Source organism: Macaca thibetana, chromosome 12 (assembly GCF_024542745.1).
Source record: "Macaca thibetana thibetana isolate TM-01 chromosome 12, ASM2454274v1, whole genome shotgun sequence".
NCBI lineage: Eukaryota > Metazoa > Chordata > Mammalia > Primates > Cercopithecidae > Macaca > Macaca thibetana.
In genome coordinates this window covers 4271871-4284358 of record NC_065589.1, presented here as the reverse complement: position 1 = coordinate 4284358, position 12488 = coordinate 4271871, and the positions used below count along the sequence as shown (strand labels likewise).

The window sequence follows — 12488 nt, the reverse complement described above, 5'->3', positions numbered from 1 at the left end:
TCCTGCGTAGCTAACTACAGGTGTGTGTAACCATGCCTGGGTAGTTTTTTAAATTTTATATTTTTTGTGGAGACGAGGTCTCCCTATGTTACCTAGGTTGTCTTTATTCCTGGGCTCAAGTGATCCTCCCACCTAGGCCTCCCAGATTGCGGGGATTATAGGTGTAAGCCACTGTGCCCAGCCTGTTTTTGTTTTTCACAGCAAAAATATTTTCTCAGGTATTTGGTATTTTTCTATCTTCATAAACTTTGGAACATCAGTCAGTAATTAGTTGACAAGTATGTGAAAGTTTTCAGTATGGCCAGGACTGTGCACTGTGTCCAAAATATTTTTCTTTTCTTCCTGTGTTTCTGAAACAGCCGCCTACTTGCAGCCTCTCACCGACTGGGTCTGGCTGTAGTGGGGAGGTGAGTGGAAACTGGCAGTGTCAGGTAGTTCCAGAAATGGGGGGCGAGGGCAGTCTGCTCCTCCTGGCCTGAATAGACCCAGGATCCACTCACAGTCTGGGGTGTCCTTTCCCTTTCACCCCAGAGCCGCCCATGGGGGAGGAACATTCTGGACGCATGTTTTCTAAAAGCTGCCTTTAGTCAGTCCTTTGTAAACTTGCAGTGTGGGAAAACATAGATAAGTGAGTGTGCTCTGTGTTAACGAAGCTGCTGATCACCGGCCCTTTGGTGTACAGTCTTAATGACTAATTTTAAACTGTTTTATGTCAGGAACAAAAGAAGCTAATATTAAGTCAACTAGTATTTCAGATGGTAATTCAGCTTGTCTGCGGTGTGAGAATACTGAGCCCGACCCCGCAGAGAAGCAGAAAGGTAAGAACGGTTCCGTTTCGCCCTTTCCTGGCGAGAGCAGAGTGAGCCCTCCAGAACCTTCTTCCCAAAGGGCCGCAGCCCAGAGCCCAAGGTTTTCCCCTTGGGTCTGAACGTGGCAAGTGATTCACTTCTGCCTTTTTGCATAAACTAGAATCGAACATGGTGGTTTCTCGATAGCATTGGACCCACTTGTGTGCTCCCCCAATATTAGTGAGAGGAGGTGGCATGGTTCATCACTTGGGTGGTGTCATGAGTGGTCCCTGGAAAGTTTCGGGGTCACTACTTGGAGAGCCCCACCGGCCAAGAGGTGTACCCCCCCAGACTTCATGGTCACAGTGCTGTGGCCACCGTGATTTTTCCATCACTTTCTTTGAGTGTTGAATTATACCTCAGTGAGACTTTACTTTCACCATAAATTTTCTCAGCCTTAAAAAAAACTTTGGTAAACTAGCCATTCAATGTTTGTGTGTTGAGGCCTTGGAGTTCCTAACAGGCCTGCAAGAGTGTCAGTGCCCAGGTAACCAAGGCTTGTGCAGGTGGCAGCAGCAGGGTGGGGTGTGGCCAGACGAGGGCTGATATTTGTTGATCCGTCAAACAGAAAATTATCTGTTGAAGGCCTACTACATGTCAGCCCTGAGCCTGGGAGTGCATGAGCCAGTGGCGTCGGGCTGGCCTTCTGCCTTCCTGGTGCAGATGAGGCTCGAAGATCCACCAAAACCATTGGATGAAGTAGCATTCTGGGACGGGGGGCCTTGGTTCGTGAGGGTGGCCCAGAGAGCCTGCAGGGCAGAAGGGACTGCATAAACCAAGATCCCAGCTGGGATGCGACTGCAGCAGGGCTGGCTCAGCCCAGAGGAAGTGCCAGAGCCACGTCCCTGTGCCAGCTTATGGAGTTTAACCTTTATTGGAAGAGCAGCGGGAGGCTAATTATATCTTTAGGAGGAACAGTATAATGATATTTAGATTTTGAAGACTGGCCATGTTAATTAGGGAGGGTTAAAGATTGTCCAGAGAAGAGAGAGAGACCTGGACTGTGGAGGAGCCCTGGGAAGGGAGAAGTGGTGGGATTCCAGGGCTGCTGGCATGTGATGGGGGAGCCGGCCTGGAGTGTAGGGGGAGGGCCCAGGTTAGAGAGGAGCTGTGAGAGTTGCTGATGCCGGGTGATGGCGGGAGCCTGGGTGGGGACTAGGTCACCTGGGACGAGATTGTGAGGGCAGGAGCTGGCAGAGTGCTGGCGCTGTAGAAGCACAGGCCTCGGGGAGGATGGTGTGGGCCATGTGGCAGGTGCCTTGGGTTCTGGGTGACGGGGACTGGAAGTATCCATTGAAAGGTAGAGAGTTGACTGTGCTGACTTTCCTTTGGGGTATCAGCCTTGTGGCTGAATAACCACACCTCTCAGGAACCTGTCTGAGTGCTGTGTGAACCCAGGGCCTGTCCTGAACACCCTGGTGTTTTGAAGAAAGAGCCGGGGGTTTGAAACTGTGTCTGCTGCCTGCCCCCAAGTTGTACGAGGACTCTCAGTGCTGGTTTCTGCTAAGCACACGCTCCAGGCCGCAGAGCCATGAGGAGAAGATCTTCTGTCACCTGCTCTTGGTCCCCAGCAGTCCCATCCCAGGGTTGAGCTGAGTCCTCCACCCGCATTGGGTGCAGCACCCAAAGTGCTGGGGTCTCTGAAACTGCTTCTAGTGGCACTATCTGAACCACATTCTCCAGGACCCTGCTAACCACTGTGCCCTGCAGTCCCCTAGGCCCTGGCGGGTGCCAGGCTGCCCCCTGTGCTGTGGCACTTTGTGGGGTGTGACCTCTGGAGGCTCCCAGGCCCATATTAATAGGGTCCTCTAGTGCCTCCTGGTTCCCCTTGATCCACAAGCTCGGCCCCCTCTCTCCCTGCCCGAGCCACCCTCTTAGGGCAGCATTTATGAGCTCGTGACTGTTATGCTCACAGAAAGTCCTCCTGTGAATAAACGAGCTGGAGGTGTCTGTGCAGCGCTCCTCACTCTGCGCCGTGTGGACCCTCAGAATAACCCAGGCTGATGTCTCGAGGCTGCATGAACTGTTCCTGTCTGGGGTGGGGCCGTGCTAAACAAGTGGCTGCATCAGGCCCTGCTGCCTCCCTTCTGCCCGTAGAGTGTCCTGAGTTGTCATGTGAAGCCATGCGCTTTCCGCTCCTCTGCAAATGCGTTTGTGCATCTTAAGAGTGTGAAACAGAGATTTCCCACCTGTGGTTTTGAATCCACCCCAGCCCTGTGGTGCCACTGCTCATTTACTTTGACTGTTTAGGTCACATTTGTCCCCAAGACACAGCACTTGAAGAAAAAGGATCCTGGGTGAAGGTGCAGAGGTGGCCCTGTGTTGAGCTGGAAGAGTTTCTTCTGCTTTCAGGAGCTGATGGAAAAATACTTTCCAATCATGTCTATAAGATGGGCTGTTGTTGGCTGTCTCCCAGTCTGTGGAACGGCCTGGGATTTGGTTGGCCAGGTTCAGGCTGTTGGTGGTTCCCTCACATTTGGATGTGCTTTTTCTGTGGCTCTGGCTTTGTTGATTCTTGTCTCATGAACTTGTTTACTTCCTCTCTCCGGTGTGCTCTCTCCACATCCCTGTGTCCTGTTTCTATATAGTACCATTTTATGATGCACAGTTTGTTTGCTCTTTGTTTTTCTATTTTTGAAAATAAAACAAAATGGCAATAGGGACATTAGAAAAGCGGCTATGAGGAAATGATCTTTTTTTCTTAACAGACATCCAAAATTTTGTACAATGTGTTTTTTCTCTAATTCTGTTCTCATCATTTACTATATTGAGGTTGACTTACACAAAAACTAATTTTCTGATGTGCTTTTTTTTTAGGTGACTCCGCCAGTGATGCAGGTGAGGAATGGCCTTAGATACCTATGTGTCATATCAATTGTATGCATGTGTGTGAATGTAAATGTGGACTCTCAGATTCGTGCTTTATAAAGTGCATTAGTGTAAGTAACTTATTTTATGGAAAAAGATCTTAACTACCCTTATTTATTTATTTATTTATTGAGATGGAGTTTCACTCTTGTTGCTCAGGCTGGGGTGCAATGGTGCAATCTTGGCTCACTGCAACCTCCACCTCCCGAGTTCAAGCGATTCTCCTGCCTCAGCCTCCCAAGTAGCTGGGATTACAGGCATGCACCACCATGCCTGGCTAATTGTATATTTTTAGTAGAGACGGGGTTTCTCCATCTTGGTCAGATTGGTCTGGAACTCCCGACCTCAGGTGATCCGCCCACCTTGGCCTCCCAAAGTGCTGGGATTATAGGCGTGAGCCACCATGCCCGGCGAACTACCCTAATTTAATTTGAGATTTAATTTATATCTTTTAAATTTGAAAAGAATACATTTCAGATTTTTTTTCCCAGAATATAAAGTATATTTCTAATATTCAAATTCTGACTATTTTCTGAAGTGTTAATTCCTTTTACTTTAAATAGTGGAGTAAACTTGTCTTAATAGTTTGGGCCTTGTTATTTACTGATTAATTCTTTTCATCAAAATGAAGAAAACTTTGTTCAGATTATAAACATAATATGGTACATACCAATGTAGAAAAATTTAAAAATGCCAAAAAAAGAACAAAAATTAAAAGCACTGGTAATTCTACTGCTTATAACATAAACGAATATTCTTCTAGAACCCTGTATATATATGCATATGCATATAATTGTTAGATATATTACTGTCCTGGATTGTTACACAAAAGGGGGCTAGCATGTGACTGTACCATAATTTACTTTGTGACTGACTGTCAGTATCATCAGTGGTGATGGGTGAGCATCTTGACATGTGTCCATTTCTCCTCTTGGGCTGTATTTCCTGTAAGCGCTGAGTTGATCGGCCTGCCTTTTGAATTTTATTTCTGAAGTAGTTGAACCAGTTTGTATTCCCTGGGTTGGAGTGTGCCCGTTTTCCCAAATCTTCACCAAGTTTAGGTATCAGACATTGGTTTTCTCTTCATCAACATGATTGATGGAAAAATTGCTCATTTGTATTTGCAATTACAAATGTATTTGATTGCAAATAACTGCAAATACAAATGCAAATAGTATTTTCAAATAGTTATTGGTGTGTTTTTTCCTTTGTGAATTGCTAATTGATTGTCATTTGTTTAGAAGGAGACGTTGGACCTGCTGGCCAAGATAAGTCTGACGTGCCAGAGACTCCAGAAATTCCTAATGAGCTTTCATCCCACATCAGGTCTGTGTGCTTTGAATCCCTTTCCCTCAGCAGAGTGATCACACCTAGGACACTGCTGTGCTTCTCTTTCTGCCTGTTGCTGTTCATTTAGTGCTTGAGCTAACTTATGAGGAATTACTTGTACAAAAAATACAAGAATATCAGTTTTCTGTACCGGAGTCATATCACTATATGCAGAATATTTTGGAGATTTAGGGGAATTCAAAATTATAGCTGAATTATGTGATGTTTTGATTAATGATAGTTGTTGATATTTTGAAATTACTGAAAATACAAGTTGAAAGACGGACACTTTCTGGTTGGTTGGGTTCCCAGGACGTTCCTGCTCTTCTGCAGAGTAGTGCGTCCTAACTAGCACGTTGATTATGGCCTGGAGATGAGTGTTAACATTCACCTGGGCTTTCTTTTTCCACTTGGAAATGTATAAGCCTTTCATACTCCTTTTTTGGTTTTCCAATATTTGGGTTTAGAAGAATTCCTCGGCCTGGGAGTGCAAGACCAGCCCCTCCCCGGGTCAAACGGCAAGACAGTGCAGAGGCGTTACCAACAGATAGGTAAGACTGGCTCAGCAGGGCGGTTCTCCAGTGGGCACAGTGCCTCCGATGAGAGATAGGGGAGGGATGCAGCACATGGTGCTGGAAACATGCTATTGAGGAACAAAAAATGAGGGTAGGCCCTCGCCTCACACCATAAGCCAACAGACATGTCAGATGGATGAAAGAGAAAAACCATGCATACATGTACAATTAAATCTTCACATCTATGGGAAAATGTTGGACTGCATTTCTCTGACCCCTAGATTGAAGACTTTCTAAGCATGAAAACAGTAGAGGAATTAGGAAAAAATAGGGGAAAAATTAGGGGCTTAATTGCACAAAAATTAAAAATAGAAGGTGATCAAAATGTTATAAGCAGGCTGGGCCTGGTGACTCACACCTATAATCCCAACATTTTGGGAATCCAAGGCAGGCAGATCGCTTGAGGTCAGGAGTTTGAGACCAGCCTGGCCAATGTGGTGAAACCCCCGTCTCTACTAAAAATACAAAAGTTAGCCGGGCGTTGTGGGTGTGCCTGTAGTCCCAGCTACTCAGGAGGCTGAGGCAGGAGAATCGCTTGAACCCGGGAGGTGGAGGTTACAATGAGCTGAGATTGCACTGCTGTACTCCAACCTGGGCGACAGAGTGAGACTATCTCAAAAAAAGAAGTCATAAGCAATATAAAGACAAAGAACAGACAGGATGGACCAGAGTGGGTTTCAGATCAAATAAGAGGCAGGAATTGGAGGCAGGAGGAGTAGATGTGTTTTTCTAGGAGTTTTGCCACAAAGAGAAGTGAAGGAATAAGACTAGAAAGTGGGAAAGGTGGTGTCAAGGGGAGTTACGATTTTTCTGATGATGGGAATGATCCAGTGGAGAGGTGAAATTGATGACGTAGGCGACGTGAGACAGGGATTTGGTGGAGCAGAGTCCCGGCGTGGGTGTAGGAACTGGTGTGGAGGTGGAGTCGGCACATGGTGTGGTGCAGATTCTTAAGGTGATTTTCTGGTACTTATTTTTCTCATGAGCCGTAACAGGGTCTGGGGGAAGAAGAATGTCAGAGGAAAGAGGGGCTGGGTGAAGTCGCTGTGCACGAGAGTGGGCTAGTGAAGAGACTAGAGCAGAGGTTTTCCTCTAGGTTGTCCCCTTTGGGGACATTGGGCCATGATTTGGAGACATTTTCTGGTGTTCTGACGAGGGGGAGGGGTTAGGGCAGGGCTGTTGCTGAACCTCCTGCAATGCACAGGACGGTCTCCACCACAAAGGAGGATGGGCTGCCTGTCCATGGTGCCTGGGCAGAGGCCGTGGCTGACAACTGACTTCAGGGCAGCATCTGGCAGACTTGGACATAAAGAGACAGGAGATGGTGTGGTGGAGCCTGTTCTGCAGCCGCAGTTGGCTACACCTGCAGGCATGGGTGCACAGGCTGGATTAAACAGGGCTCAGCTGTGCCAAGCAAGTGCACCAGAGAGAGGAGGGAAGGAGTTGGAGTATGTGGAAGCGCCATGGTCATGACCAATGTGGGATTTATGCCAGTGAATGAGGGAAGAGCCCTTGGGGTGAAGGTCAGGAGGAGGCAGTAGGATTGAGAGGCTGAAGGTGCTGGACAGGTGGAAGGATTGTTGGAGTCAGGTCCTAGGGCCATGAGCTAGGAAGATGGGTGGTGGTAAAGGCGTGGGGCACTGGATTGGAGATTGGGGCTTGCTGTTAGTGGTTGTGACAGGGTGACCTTGGGAGTGGGTGTCGAGTGTGGGAGGTGGGATCATCCCAGGAGGGTTCAGGGACCCAAGGCCAGGATCTGGGAAGGATCATTTCTCAGTACTTGAAATCACAAGTTAAGACAGGAGCAGCGTTGGCTAGAGTGGCAGGTCCAGGAGGACCGGGTGGGACCAGGGGTTGGCAGCTGATGGCAGCAATGATGGGGTCGAGGGCGACAGGATTTAAAGTTGGCAGTTTCTAGGGAGAATAATCTGGAAGCCACAGCAAGCAAAAGGAAATTACTGACCTTCCCTCTGGGCCTGTGACAAGAGGCCTGTGGGAGGAGCGGCAGCTGCAGCTGAGGGCTGTGGGGAAGCCGTGTCCTGGAGAGCAAGGCGGGACAGAGAGCAGCTGCCAATCAGGGCAGGCACAGGGGCGCAGCTGTCGGGGGGGTGCCACGTGGGCCACAGTGAGGGTGTGCTGGGAGCGCGGTAGATGAGGGACAGGAGCCCAGGCTTCTTGCGGTACTGACAGAGCAGCGGGTGCGAAGTGAGGTTGGTCCTGGCGGAGCCACACAGATGGTTGTTGAGCGTCTCGAGGACCCAGCTGAGGAAGTCGAGCATACTTGAGGCAATGGGTGTTATTTTAAGAACTCGTTCCCAAGTGTCTAGATTCCCTCTGGACCTTGTGCGTGGCGCTGAAGCAAGGGAGGGTTTTGGGGGGTGTGTGTGTGTATGCGTGTGTGTGTGTATGCGTGTGTGTGTATGCGTGTGTATGTGTATGCGTGTGCGTGTGTGCTTGTGTGTGTGCGTGCGCGTGCGTGTGTGCGCGCGTGTGTATGCGTGTGTGTATGCGTGTGTGTGTGCGTGTGTGTATGTGCATGTGTGTGTATGCGCGTGTGTGTGTGCGTGTGTGTATGCGTGTGTGTGTATGCGTGTGTGTGTATGCGTGTGCACACATGCAGCACTATGATAACGCAGCAGGGGAGTTAGGTGATTGCTTAAAGCACGAGTGTATAGGGAAGAAACAAAGGCAGGAGGGGCCATCGAGGAGCCTGTAGAGTGTTTGGGTCTGGGGCTCACATTTGTACAGAGTGAGCTGACACTGGCCTGAGTGAGGAGTGAGGCAGCTCTAGGTGGGGCAGTTCTAGTGGGTGGCCCTGGAGAGCACGAGAGAGCCCTTGGGTGAAGGATGTCACCAAGGAGGACAAGGTGTGGGGCTGGAGGGCCAGGCTGTTGGACTTGCCCGGAATGATGATGGGACCTGGGTGGAGAGAGCAGTGTGTACGTGGTGCTGGGTGGGACATAGGGCAGCCACCGTGACTAGGAGTTGAATGAGGGGCCTCCAGCTGGGTGTGTGAAGAGAGGTCTGGGGTCACCCCTGGTCAGTGGGACCCCAGTGTGGCCCCTGCCCTGAGGTTTGTGACCCAGGGCAATAAGTGCCTCCAGGTAGAAAGCAGCAGGTGAAGGGCTGGTGTCACTGAGAGCGTGTTCAGGGGAGAGGCGGAGGCCCTGAGGGTCCTTGTCCAGTAGAGGGCATGGTGAGGCTGTGGGGGGTGGGAGGCCAGGTGTGGACCAGGAGGCCTGGGCAGTACAGGGATGTGGGGAAGCTGGGTGGGGGTGGAGGACGAGGCTCACAGGGACTCAGGCCTGGAGGGGCAGCACAGGGATGTGGGGAAACTGGGTGGGGAGGGCGGGCAAGGCTCACAGGGACTCAGGCCTGGAGGGCTTGCAGAGGACACTGCAGACAGTCCGTCTTAGCTTCAGTGGGTAGCTTGAGATGCTGTTCTAGAGATGGTTGGTGATTAGATTCCTCTCTGCTGACCTGTGACACAGTTTCAGATGCCTGGGATTGATGAAAAGGTGTGACTGATAGAGCATTTCTAATTTAATCTAATTTCTTTTTATTTAGATCAGGGAGTGGTAAAACCGTCTCAAATGTGATTGTAGAGTCGCACAATTCTGACAATGAAGAGGATGATCAATTTGTGGTGGAAGCTGCCCCTCAGCTCTCTGAAATGTCAGAAATTGAAATGGTTAGTTAACCGAAATGTGGTGTTTTTTTAATAACAATGTTTTACCTACATTGAGATTAATATTCTAGCTTTTAGATTTATGTAGACAAAAATGTCCTATAATTTTTCAGTTAGTTTTTTACCTTTGTTAATTTTGTTGTTCCTTTTTTGAGATCCACAGAAGCATGATTTTTAGAATTCAGCAAGCCTGAATCTTCTTTTTTCCCCTTCCTTTCCTGCTCAGGTAACAGCAGTGGAACTAGAAGAAGAGGAGAAGCATGGTGAGTCCTGGGCACGAGTGTGCATGCATGTCCATGTGTGTGCGCTTACGCACCTTCTCCACGTGTTCCTGGAAAGGATCCAGTGCAAGGGACTGTTGTGTGCCAGGTTCTGGTCTGGGTCACACTGGCGGGGTCACACTGGCGGTACATAGGACGCTGCGGGCATGGATTCCTCTAAGGCGATGGCTGCTGCTCCCAATCCTTAGAGGAGAGCGGGGGCACTGTTGGAAGCTGGAAACTCACTGGCAACTGTGCTACAGATGACGTCTTGTCTCATCCGTTCGATTAGATTGTGGAAGTAGATGATCTCTGAGGCCCTTCGCAAGTCTAGTTCTGGAATATTATTGTTGGTTTTCTAGCTGTACAACTCAGAAGTGCAAACCCTGCTCCCCACACCAGGGTTTGAGTGTCCTGGAGCACAGTTTCTGCAGAAGAGGCAGGCTGAGTACTTTCCTTTATAGATGTGTTCTCATAATATGACTTTGTTTCCTGGCACCCATCACAGGTGACATATGAGGGCTTGTTGGTTTTGGGGTTTTTTTTTGGTATCTATATGAAGCCACAATTTTTTTTTTTTTTGGGGGCGGAGTCTCGCTCGTCACCCAGGCTGGAGTTCAGTGGTGCGATCCCAGCTCACTGCAACCTCTGCCTCCTGGGTTCAAGCGATTCTCGTGCCTCAGCCTCACAAGTAGCTGGGACTACAAGCGTGCACCACTATGCCTGACCAATTTTTGTATTTTGAGTAGAGACAGGATTTCGCTTCATTGGCCAGGCTGGTGTCCAACTCCTAACCTCAAGTTATCCACCCGCCTTGGCCTCCCAAAGTGCTGGTATTACAGGCATGGGCCACCGTGCCCGGCCTAGTCACGGATTTTTAACATAGTGGATGTGTTTCATTTCAGCCCATCTCAATTTTTCTTATTAATGTTCAGATTGCCCAGTATTTGACCAGGGGAGCCTATTGGAGTTATTTTCTGGGGGCCTTTAGACACAGCCCAGTACACTCTTTAGCTTCCTTGTTTTCTGATACAACAAGGCGTTTCCGGCTTGTTTTGTGTACTTCGTGCCCTGTAACTGCCTCATTTCTCCAAGGCACCCGGCCGCTTACTGCTCTGGGTTGCTTCTTGTTTCCAGGCATTTTCACTGCAAAAGCAGGGATATACTATTTTTTTTTTTTTTTTTTTGAGATGGAGTCTTGCTCTCTTGCCCAGGCTGGAGTGCAGTGGCGCGATCTGGGCTCACTGCAAGCTCCGCCTCCCGGGTTCACGCCATTCTCCTGTCTCAGCCTCCTGAGTAGCTGGGACTACAGGCGCCGGCCACCTTGCCCGGCTAGTTTTTTGTATTTTTTTTAGTAGAGACAGGATTTCATCGTGTTAGCCAGATGGTCTCGATCTCCTGACCTTGTGATCCGCCGTCTCGGCCTCCCAAAGTGCTGGGATTATAGGCTTGATCCACCACGCTCGGCCAGGGATATACTTTTTTAAAATAAGAAAGTTTATTCTGACTTCATGATGATATTTTCAATTCCGATATAGGATTGTAGGGTTTTGCCTGCATTCTTTGGTTTTATATGTGCATCTCTTCCATCTCATGCCAAAAAGCCTGGCTCCCAGCAACAGCAGCTGTCCCCATGCTTTATGATCCTTCATATGCACACACAGCAATTTTGGAACACCACCACCGGTTTTTAACAACAGTAGGATTACTGGAAATGCTGAAGGATTTTATTTAATTTTTATTTTTAATTTTTATTTATTTATTTATTTTTGAGATGGAATCTCGCCCTGTCATCTAGGCTGGAGTGCAGTGGTGTGATCTTGGCTCACTGCAACCTCCACCTCCAGGGTTCAAACAATTCTCCTGCTTCAGCCTCCCAAGTAACTGGGATTACAGGCGCCTACCACCACACCCAGTTTTTTTTTTTTTTTGTATTTTTGGTGGAGACGGGGTTTCACCATGTTGGCCAGGTTGGTCTCAAACTCCTGACCTCGCCAGCCCAAGGATTTTTTTTTTTTTTTTGGTAGGTGGGTCTTCCTCTTTGTTGGGTATATCCTATTAGGGATATATAGTCAGTTTCCGTTTTAAAGTTGTGAAACAATTCTTCTCTAGTGGCACATGCTTGCCAATTGGATATCACTAAGTTTATTTCATTTTGCATTCAACCTTTAGGCATTAGTGTTTACCTTTTTAATGTAATATAATTCACATGATTTTAAGGTCAGATGTGCAAAACCAGGTATAATCAGAAATGTGGGGCTTTGACCCCTGTCTTCTCTACCCTTTACTCTCCCTGTCTCCTCTACCTTCTACTCTCCCTCTCCCTGTAGGTAACAGTAAAAAATAGGGTTTATGCTTACAGTTGAAAAACAAATAAATAGATACATATGCACGTGCATGTGTATTTATTGATATCTACACTTCTTTCCATCTTGCTCTTCTTTTTAATTTGACAGTAGATGCAGGCATTCATTCTGCAGCAATGCAGAGAAATCATCCTCATTTGTCTTCACAGCCACATGGTCCTCCACTGTGTGGACGCACCCTCATTGATTCAGTCAGCCTCGAGCTGATGCATGCTTGGGTAAAACACTATTCCAAAAAACTTCATATGATATTTATCCCATGAGTAAATTCTGAAAGAAATGGAAAAATTCTTGCCCCAATGTAAAAGAAGTATCAGTACTTAGAAGCATTTCTTAATTGTTATTTCTGTTTGTAATAGATGGCTGTATTTTTGGATGTCAAGCTACATTCCTTCTTAATCTTTGAAAATAGAAAATCTGTTTTATTTCTAAAGCTTTTTACTTTTCAAGGAGCTGATTTCCCTGAAACACTTTGAAATTTGATAATTTCCACTACCAGCTGTCGTGTCACTCTTGTATACTATCTCCTTAACAAATAAAGATTATTTGAAACT

At 47.7% G+C, this 12488-nt stretch overlaps 1 protein-coding gene across 5 annotated transcripts in view; it reads left to right on the top strand.

The window, feature by feature from the left end:
* TRAF3IP1 (TRAF3 interacting protein 1) overlaps positions 1 to 12488 on the top strand; it is an 81365-nt gene that overhangs the window by 24138 nt on the left and 44739 nt on the right. For 3 of the 5 annotated variants that reach the window (XM_050750478.1, XM_050750480.1, XM_050750479.1), the window contains 6 exons: positions 717 to 818; positions 3666 to 3686; positions 4958 to 5042; positions 5513 to 5596; positions 9188 to 9311; positions 9535 to 9571. In XM_050750478.1, coding sequence (XP_050606435.1) covers positions 717 to 818; positions 3666 to 3686; positions 4958 to 5042; positions 5513 to 5596; positions 9188 to 9311; positions 9535 to 9571 — 453 coding nt within the window. The remainder of the gene's footprint in view (positions 1 to 716; positions 819 to 3665; positions 3687 to 4957; positions 5043 to 5512; positions 5597 to 9187; positions 9312 to 9534; positions 9572 to 12488) is intronic. The other 2 variants (XM_050750481.1, XM_050750482.1) reach the window with 1 other exon arrangement.